At 31.4% G+C, this 9,424-nt stretch overlaps 1 protein-coding gene across 6 annotated transcripts; it reads left to right on the top strand.

The window, feature by feature from the left end:
• The first annotated feature begins 1,548 nt into the window (after window positions 1-1,548).
• LOC107962963 (uncharacterized) lies at window positions 1,549-8,748 on the top strand. 6 transcript variants are annotated; one of them, XR_005907566.1, is made up of 7 exons: window positions 1,564-1,669; window positions 1,780-1,862; window positions 3,474-3,557; window positions 3,669-3,740; window positions 3,823-3,891; window positions 8,273-8,413; window positions 8,526-8,748. XR_005907566.1 is itself a non-coding variant. In XM_041085040.1 (6 exons), exon 6 carries the CDS (start codon window positions 4,456-4,458, stop codon window positions 5,446-5,448), a length of 993 nt encoding a protein of 330 aa, XP_040940974.1. In that variant the 5' UTR covers window positions 1,558-1,669; window positions 1,780-1,862; window positions 3,474-3,557; window positions 3,669-3,740; window positions 3,823-3,891; window positions 4,439-4,455; the 3' UTR covers window positions 5,449-6,386. The 6 variants fall into 6 exon arrangements, 3 of the variants coding, with proteins under 3 accessions (XP_040940975.1, XP_040940976.1, XP_040940974.1); XR_005907565.1 differs by having other exon boundaries at window positions 1,550-1,862; XM_041085040.1 differs by lacking the exons at window positions 8,273-8,413; window positions 8,526-8,748 and adding an exon at window positions 4,439-6,386 and having other exon boundaries at window positions 1,558-1,669.
• Window positions 8,749-9,424: the final 676 nt, after the last annotated feature.

Below are 9,424 nucleotides of genomic sequence, written 5' to 3'. Positions count from 1 at the left end.
CTTTATAATTTAGAGCGCCTTAGAGTTTACTGTTTATGGGATAGGGGTTAAAGGTTTAGGGTTATGATTAAGTAGTGTTATTTAATTTATATATTAAATGATTTCTTATATAATTGTAAAAGAGATAATATTAATTTGAATATTATATTAAAATTATAATTACAGTTTAAATTATTTAAGAGATAATAGATAAACTTTATATAAATAAAATGGTTTAAGATTTAATCTAAAAATATTTTGATATATTAAAAATAATTCAATTCAAATTAATTCCTCTACACTTAATTTATTTAAGTGAAATTTAAACTTAAAATTGTCATAGAATATAACAAATAAAAATGAAATATAAAAACTAAGAGATTAGTGGCGTTTATTTAAAAAAAGCCGCAAAAAACATAGCAGTTAACGAAAACGGCTTCGTTTTAATTGGATATTTAGGAGAGTAGCGGCGTTTTTCGAAAAAACGCCGCAAAAAACATAACAGTTTAACGAAAACGGCGTCGTTTTAATTGGATTTTTAGGGGAGTACCGGCGTTTTTTTTAAAAACGCCACAAAAAGAAAAAAAAAAGTATAACGTAACGGCGTCGTTTTATATGAAAATTTAGAGGATTAGCGGCGTTTTTTTTTAAAAAACGCCGCAAAAACATAGTACTCTAAAGTAAACATCATCGTTTTCATATGTACCCTAGAGTAATATGGGTTTGAATCATAGTTGTATTAATTTTAAAAAAAAGGGCAAATTATGCTATTATCCCATGTACTATATGTAAAATGTGTATTTAGTCCTTATATTTTAATTTGATTAGCTTTAGTCCCTGTATTTTTCAAATCGATTAATTTTATCGTTTGTACTTTTCAAAATTTAAAATTTTAGTCATGGTGACTCAAATGATAGCAATTATATATGTTTGGTTAAATTATGCTATTAGTCTTGGTATTGTGCGTAAAGTTGTAGGTTGAGTTCATGTTATCCAATTAGATTATTATTGGTCCCTATATATACTTTTCAAATTTTAAAATATTAATTTTGACACAAATGACAACCGTTAAATCCGTAACTGGCTTTTTGTGAGTAATATGTTTGTTACATTAGATTTTAGAAATAGCAAAACTTAATGAATTTAATAGCTACCATTTAATTAATACTACAATTTTAAAATTTGAAAATTAAAATGACTAAAAATAACAAAATGAAAGTAAAAGGACTAAATCCACAACTTACATATAATTCAACAACTAATAGAAAAAAAATATAATTAAAAATATTTAACTTGTTTATATTTAAAAAATTAATAAATATCAAATGAAAATAACATGTATATATTTATAAAAAAATTAAAACAATATCATTAGGTTTAAATAAATTTACTTTAAGTATTTATAAAGATTTAAGGGATTTAAGTAAAATTAAATTGGAGATTTAAGGCATTAGCGGCGTTTTTAAATAGTAAACGGCATCGTTTTAAATGGATATTTAGGGGATTAGCGGCGTTTTTTTTAAAAAAGGCCATAAAAAAACATAATTGTTTACCTTGAATGGTGTCGTTTTCCTTGAAATGTTTGCTTCTTTCTCATGCCCGACACCCATTCCCCCAACCCAAAATAGATTTCCCCAATTCTCTAATTTCTTCTAATCCCTAAATTTCCCCAAAAGGATCAGCATACACGGTTAAGATTCATTGTCGAGCTAACATACATTTGACTTAAATCCCTAAATCTCCTTTTTTGCAAACTCCATTAAAGTTTCTTATCCTCTTTATAACTTTTGAAAACTGCAGATATATAAGTTGAAAAGCTTTGGAAGCCATTTGAGCAACTCCTTCCATGAACAAGCATGTAATGGAATCTTCATGTTCATAGGGTAAGCTTTTCTTATTTTGCTTTTAAAAACAGTTGTGGGTCATTTTCGTATTACTCTAGACTGTCATACTTCTTATTGTTTTGATGAATCTGCTTGGCTAATGTTGATTCTTTTACTTAATGCTTCAACCAACAGTATGTTTCTGCACCACTCCGGTGAATTCAACTGTAGTGTCCAAACAGTTAAGCACTTAACTAGATCGGTGTATTTTGGTGTGTAGAATAATCAGAGTAAAATTATAGGTGGGAGGATGAAGACGGTAGCATAGGATAGAAGAGAAGAGAAGAGACTATTGGTTTTCTAGAAATCCTAATTAATAGATGCTTGATCCTAGTTGAGAAGTATGTTTGGTGTTTTGGATAGAAACGAAAGTAACATAGTGTGTGGGAGAACGAGGTGATGGAAAGACTTATCATTTTCTAAACCCCTAGATACATGATTGTGCACTAGTTGTTATAACCACACCTTCCTTAGAAGCAATTGCTGTTGAGGTTGCTCCATGTTCTCTACTATCAAATTTGCCCAAGCTCTGTCAGACAATCATATATTTTTTAAAATTAATAAGTTTACTCATTTTTGTTTTACGGTTTATAGGATTACTTTTTTCGTGATTCATTTTTATTTTTCTTCAACTTGAATTAATTTATTAATTAATTCATTTTTTTATTTGAAGCAAAAGTGAAGAGATATATTTTCACAAGCCAATATATGGGAATGAAAACCCCTTGGATTCCTGCCCCGCATAGGAAAATATGCTACATATGTTTTTTTACAGTTTTCTTTCATGTCTTTGTTCCATTTTTTGCAATTTTCATTTTAATCATGCAATAATTTTAAAATATAAATAGTGTTAGAAGATAAATAAATTAAAAAATACATGTCTCTTTTCATTTATATATTTTATATTTTTTAAGCTGCCATAGAAAATTTCTTTAAAATTTTTTAATAATACATTAAATATTTTTGAAAAATTAGTTTTAAAACAATTTTTTAAATTAATTTCCTTAAAACAATTTAAAAATAAATAAATAAACTCAAAATAAAAACTGATAAATAATTAATCAAAGTTTTACGTTATTTTATTAATTTTACTTTAACAATATAATATTTTTGAAAAATTGTTATGCATTCATTTGTATTTAATTAGCCCCTTACATTTATTTTATAAAATAATTTGAAAGTTTATTACTTTATAAAAAAAAGAGATGTTTTTTTTTTATAATTGGATCGATGGTCGAACCGGTCAAGCTACCGATTTGTCGATCATATTAAAAAATTAAAAACAAAAATATTGTTCAATCGGTTTTTTAATTAGTTCAATTGATACCTACCAATTTATGGTTCAATTGATTCTATACCCTTTTCTGAACCAATACTTTAACTTATTCCCATTTCGACTAATCCAATTCAATTCAAACACTATTGATGAAATTTTAATTTTGAATTAAAATAAACTTTTTCAAAATTTGAAGATTATCCATTATTTTTAAATTAAAATATTTAATTAAAAGGTATTTAATATTAAATATAATTACGTTAATTGTTAAGGCATATCATATTTTTCTTTTGATTGCTGCTTCACTAAAAAAAAAAACTTTCTGTTTGGACCAGATTCAGCATCAGTTACTGCTTCCTACTCCTCCTGCAACTATTGGTTCAACTGAAGCTGCCATTTAATCTTTGAATTAATATTTGGTACTGATATAGATAAAGTTTTTATATTTGCTTAAACTGAAATATATTTGGTGCTACTCTTATAATCTTACATGTGTCTGTATTAGTGAATTAATGTTGTATGTATTTCAGTTACTGCTTCCTGCTCCTCCTGCAACTATTGGTTCAACTGAAGCTGCCATTTAATCTTCGAATTAATATTTGGTACTGATATAGATAAAGTTTTTATATTTGCTTAAACTGAAATATATTTGGTGCTACTCTTATAATCTTACATCTGTTCTAGGTACTATCGAGCACCTGAATTAATATTTGGTACAACTAAATACACCACAGCCATTGACATCTGTTCTAGGTACAGGTTTCGTTGCTAAATTTTTATTATCATGTAGCTTGCTTGTTCATTAAATTTACAACAATAGCTGACCTTCTCTCCAACCTTATTTTAAATATTTTAAAGATTCAAAGTATATAGGCTGGAAACCTGACAGGTTGCCTTATATCGAGCTGTAAGATATAATGGATCCTCCCTAGGTGTAACAACCCCACGTGTGATGAATCTTAAAAAATTCAAAAAGACTTTAAAAAAGTTCTATCGATCTCATTTACTATTGAATATTTATTACCATGTAGCTTGCTTGTTCATTAAAATTACAACAATAGCTGACCTTCTCTCCAACCTTCTATCACATAATTTACATAACTCACATAACGTACATAACAACTTACATAACTTAACTAATACATGTAGTTTAATATAATAATTTCCTTAAAAGCATATAGTTTAAAGTTCAAATTTCATAACTTACATAATCTACATAACTTACATAAAACATAATAATGTATCATATCAAGACTTACATAATAAACAACTTACCCGTGTAACTTATTGCCAACTTTAGACTTCAACAACTACGAAATGGATAGGACTTGGATGAATTTCTCAAGGGCAAGCAACGAGTATCAAAACAGAGTGCAATCTTTTTTAGATTTTGCATTTCACAATTCAAGCCAAGAGAATATGATTCTTTGCCCGTGTAAGAAGTGTGGCAATATCTATTGGCATTATCGTGAAGTTGTCTACGAACATCTAATTGTTGATGGCTTCATTCGGGGGTATAAAAAATGGATTTTCCATGGAGAGTGTACACCTAGTGGAGCCTCTTCGATGATTAATCCGAGTTATCCTTATAGTGGTTACCGTCAGTATGTTAGAGAAGATGACATGGAAGGTATGATGCGGGATGCATTTAATATGCAGAGTGAAGGTTTCCAATCATTTCCACCAAACTATGTTGCATCTGATGATTATAATATCGGTGGGAATACTTTTATAGAAACGAAAAGAAGTGTACCAGATGCACAACCGAATGAAGAAGCGGCGAAGTTCTACACGTTACTTGGTGAAATGAATGAAGAACTTTATGAGGGATCAAAATTTTTGAAAATGTCATTCTGTATTCGCCTTTTCCACTTAAAATGTTTGGAAAGGTGGACCGGAAACTCTTTGACAATGCTGTTAGAGCTTTTGAGAGAAATTTTCCCATTTGCAAAAATCTCTCAATCATGTAAAGACATGAAGAAAGTGATAAAAGATTTGGGCCTTGGGTACAACAAAATTCATAGTTGCCCAAATGACTGCATGTTGTATTGGGGTGATCGGAGAAATCAACAGTCTTGTCATGTTTACAGTAAATCTCGTTGGATGAATAGAGATACAGAAGATGTTAATGAGGATGAATGTGGGCCACAATCAATAAGAAAGCTGAACAAGATTTTGCGATATTTCCCGCTAATCCCAAGGCTTCAAAGGCTATTCATGTCGTCAAAGACAATTGAGTTTATAACGTGGCATCATGATCAACGAACGGATGATGGATTATTAAGGCATCCTGCAGATTCTTTAGCATGAAAATCATTTGACAATAAATTTCAAAGCTTTGTAAGTGATCCTCGGAGTGTAAGGCTCGGGTTACCATCTGACGGATTTAATCCTTTTAAAATCATGAGCACCTCGTATAGTACTTGGCCTGTGGTCCTTGTTCCTTATAATTTGCCTCCATGGCTCTGCATGAAGCAATCTTCTTTGGTATTATCTATGATTATCCCCGGAGAGAAAGGCCCCGGAAATGATATTGACATATATCTGCAGCCACTTATTGAAGAGTTAAAACAATTATGGGCAGGTATTGAGACGTATGATGTATTGAGAAAGGAGAACTTTTACCTATGTGCTGCTTTGCTGTGGACAATTAATGATTTCCCGGCATATGAGAATTTATCTGGTTGGAGTACCAGTGGACGTTATGCTTGTCCTTGTTGTGCTACTCAAACGTGTTCACAGTGTTATATAATGGGAAGAAGTTCTGCTATATGGGGCATCGTCGGTGGTTAGATGAAAATCATAGCTATAGATTTTAGAGGGCTTTATTTGACGGTACTGAAGAGTTGAAAAAAGCTCCTGAGCAGACCATTGGATCTGAAATCTTATTCAAGTTAAAAGATATGGATTTCAGTTACGGGAAACTGAATCAACCATCTAACAGGAAAACAAATAGACGATCGAGGGATGAATCTGATGATGAATCTGACGAGGAGGATGACCCTAATGAGGCGGACTTGTGGAAGAAAAGAAGTATTTTTTTTGAGTTGCCTTATGGGGAGCATCACATATTACGCCACAATCTTGATGTAATGCATATTGAAAAGAATGTCTGCGAGAACATCATCTAGACAATTTTGAACGTCGATGGTAAATCAAAAGATAATCTTCAGAGTCGACTTGATTTAGTTCACATGGGAATTAGACGTGATCTTCATCCCCAAGTACGTCTTAATGGAAAATATTGGTTGCCGCCTACAATTTTTGCAATGTCAAAGGAAGAGAAAGAAATGTTCTGCATGATGTTGAAGGATATAAAGGTTCCGGATGCGTATGCATCAAATATATCTCGATGTGTAAGTCTTAAAGATCGAAGACTATATTCATTAAAATCACATGACTATCACATCTTGATGCAAGATCTACTTCCAGTTGCTTTACGATGCTGTATGTCAAAGAAGGTAACGTTCTTATAATTGAACTGTCCAATATAATGAAAGCAATTTGTGGCAAAGTTCTGAATGTTGAAGAACTTGAAAAAGTACAAGATCGAGCCGCTTTGACATTATGCAATTTGGAGAAGATCTTTCCACCTTCCTTCTTCACAATTATGGTTTACCTTGTCATTCATCTCTCTCGTGAAGCAATAATTGGTGGGCCGATTTTCTATCGTTGGATGTATCCAATTGAAAGGTGCTAATTTATTTCAAAGGCATTCACCTTTATACCTATAGTTATAAGTTTTGATAATGTTGTATATGGTGTTTAGGTTCCTAAGCAAATTGAAGTCTTATTGCCGTAACAAGCGTTATCCGGAAGGATCAATTGCTGAAGGCTACTTGGCAGAGGAATGTATGACATTCTGTTCTAGATATTTAGAAGATGTTGAAACAAGATTGAATAGACCAAGTAGAAATGCCGGACTCAATGATCCTAGCTTGGCCGAAACTTATTTATTTCAAAGTTATGGAGAACCAATCGGCAAAGTTGAAATTGCAGAATTAGATGATCGATCTTGGATACAAGCACATAGATATGTTCTTTTCCACCACGATGCACTTGAACAATTACGCAAGTAAGTTCTAGAATATGATAAATATTCATCTTTTTTTTGATTTGTTTATTTTTTAACGAATTAAACATGTTTTTAACATTGTGAGTACAAACAAGTCTTAAGATCTCGTTCACGCTCACGAATATTACAACATCGCGAGATTAATAGGTTATTCACAGAATCTTTCCATGAATGGTTAAGCCAAACGGTATGCAACTCAACATTTTATTGACAAATAATAATGTTTTCTCATAACATTTACAATTACTCAATTTACTTTTGATTCAATAGGTTTGAAGTGGGAATGTCGTTAATGACGAAGTTAAATGGCTTTCCCAAGGTCTGAATCGAGTAGTAAAAAGATATAATGGCTTCATCATGAATGGATTCAGATTTCATACCAAATATCACGAGAGATTGAGGAGAACTCAAAATTGTGGAGTAGTTGTTAATTCTTTAATTACAAGTTACGCTAGTGCTAAGGACAGTAATCCTGTTGAGGGAAATGTGGGGTATTACGGACTTCTAACCGACATTATTGAGTTGGATTACTATGGAAAATGGAAAGTTGTCTTATTTCGATGTGATTGGGCTGATGCTAATACTACTCGCGGAATTAAAAATGATCAGTTTGGTTTTACAATGGTGAATTTCTCTCGAGTAATTCATACTGGAGAACATTTGATAGACAAGCCGTATGTATTTTATTCTCAAGTTAAACAAGTTTTTTAATCGAAAGATCCAATTGATGAGGGTTGGTACGTTGTACTCCGAAACACCCCTAGAGATTTGTTTGACATGGGGAATGGAAGTAGAGATGACATCGTTGAAAGATCAGAAACTTTGCCTTTTCCAGAACAAAACTTAAATGAAAATATCCCTAGTACTAGTACACAATTTCAATGGGTTCGTTAGGATGTGGACGAAGATATTTACGATTTATGATATAGTAAGATTTTATGATTTTTTTTATATGTAATGTTATAATTTTAACATTGGTCATGTTATATAATTTAACTATTTTATATTTACTATTGTTGTTATTTCTTACTAAAATTTTAACTATTTTATGTGTTGCAGGAAAAATGCCTAGAAGAAGATTAAGAGATCTTATTATTGTACAGAATACTACAAATTCGAAAGAAGTAAGTACTGAACAGCAGACAGTTGTTGGATCTTCAAGCGTGCCGGAGACACTTGACGAGTCTGTAGAATTTCAAAGTAATGTTAAGTTTATTTTACAAATTGTATTAAATTTTATTACTGATTTATTTTTAAATTTCAATATAGTAATAATATATTATTTTTCAACTGAAAATGGTGGGACGCGCAGAGGTCGAGGACGTACGCTCCTAACAGATTTATATAACTTAAATTCTGTCGAGCGTGTCAAAGTAACTAGAAATAGCCATGGTCAGCCTGTTGGACAAGAAGCTCGACTTTTAGCAGGCTGTTTGGGCATTATAGCATGAAATGCCAATATGTTGCCCATCAACTACGAATCATGGGATAACATGCCTGATAGCAATAAAAATCAAGCTCTCTCTAATATTAAGGTAACAAAACGTTAATGTAATTTATAATACTTTGGTTTAAGTTTCATTTATATTTAATTCCTAAACTTGTGTTTTTTAGGAGCGGTTTGCTTTAGAGGTCTCTGATGCCTATATCAAGAAGGCATTGGGTAAAAAATGGAGAGACCATAAAATCAGTTTGAAAAAAGAATATTTTAAAAAACTCATAAGCCTCGAAGAAAAATTGCAAAATGTCCCACCGGGAATGCTGAGGTACCAATGGGAAGATGCGGTTCGATTTTGGAATTTGAAGAAAGGAGAGGTATTATGTACTTGCAAACTCTTATAAATTTTTTAGTTTATAGTATTTACTATATACGTAATAATAATTTCATTATGTAGGACCGTGAGCGAGTTGGAACAAGCAGCAGGCAAAAACAAAATTTTACGCACACGGCAGGGTCGAGAAGTTTTACTTGTGTAGCTCAGGCCGCGGTACTATGGATTTACTAATTCTATCAAGTATTAATGACTTTTTACTATTAAATAATATTTTTACTACTATATTGTAGGAAGCCTCGTTTGGTCAAAAAGTTGGACGCCTTCAGCTTTTTGACATTACGCACAGGAAAAAAGATGGAACTCCGATGACATCTGAGTCTGCAGAAATTATGGCATATTTACTTAATAAAATTTGATTCATTATAAATATTTATAA

This window comes from Gossypium hirsutum, chromosome A13 (assembly GCF_007990345.1).
Source record: "Gossypium hirsutum isolate 1008001.06 chromosome A13, Gossypium_hirsutum_v2.1, whole genome shotgun sequence".
NCBI classification, from domain to species: Eukaryota; Viridiplantae; Streptophyta; class Magnoliopsida; order Malvales; family Malvaceae; genus Gossypium; species Gossypium hirsutum.
Note: the sequence above shows the minus strand (reverse complement) of the source record. Positions and strands in the feature narration are given on the sequence as shown.

Bases quoted from the DNA above. Each gene is read 5' to 3' on its own strand.
- LOC107962963 (XM_041085041.1), top strand. From the start codon at position 4,456: ATGGATAGGACTTGGATGAATTTCTCAAGGGCAAGCAACGAGTATCAA.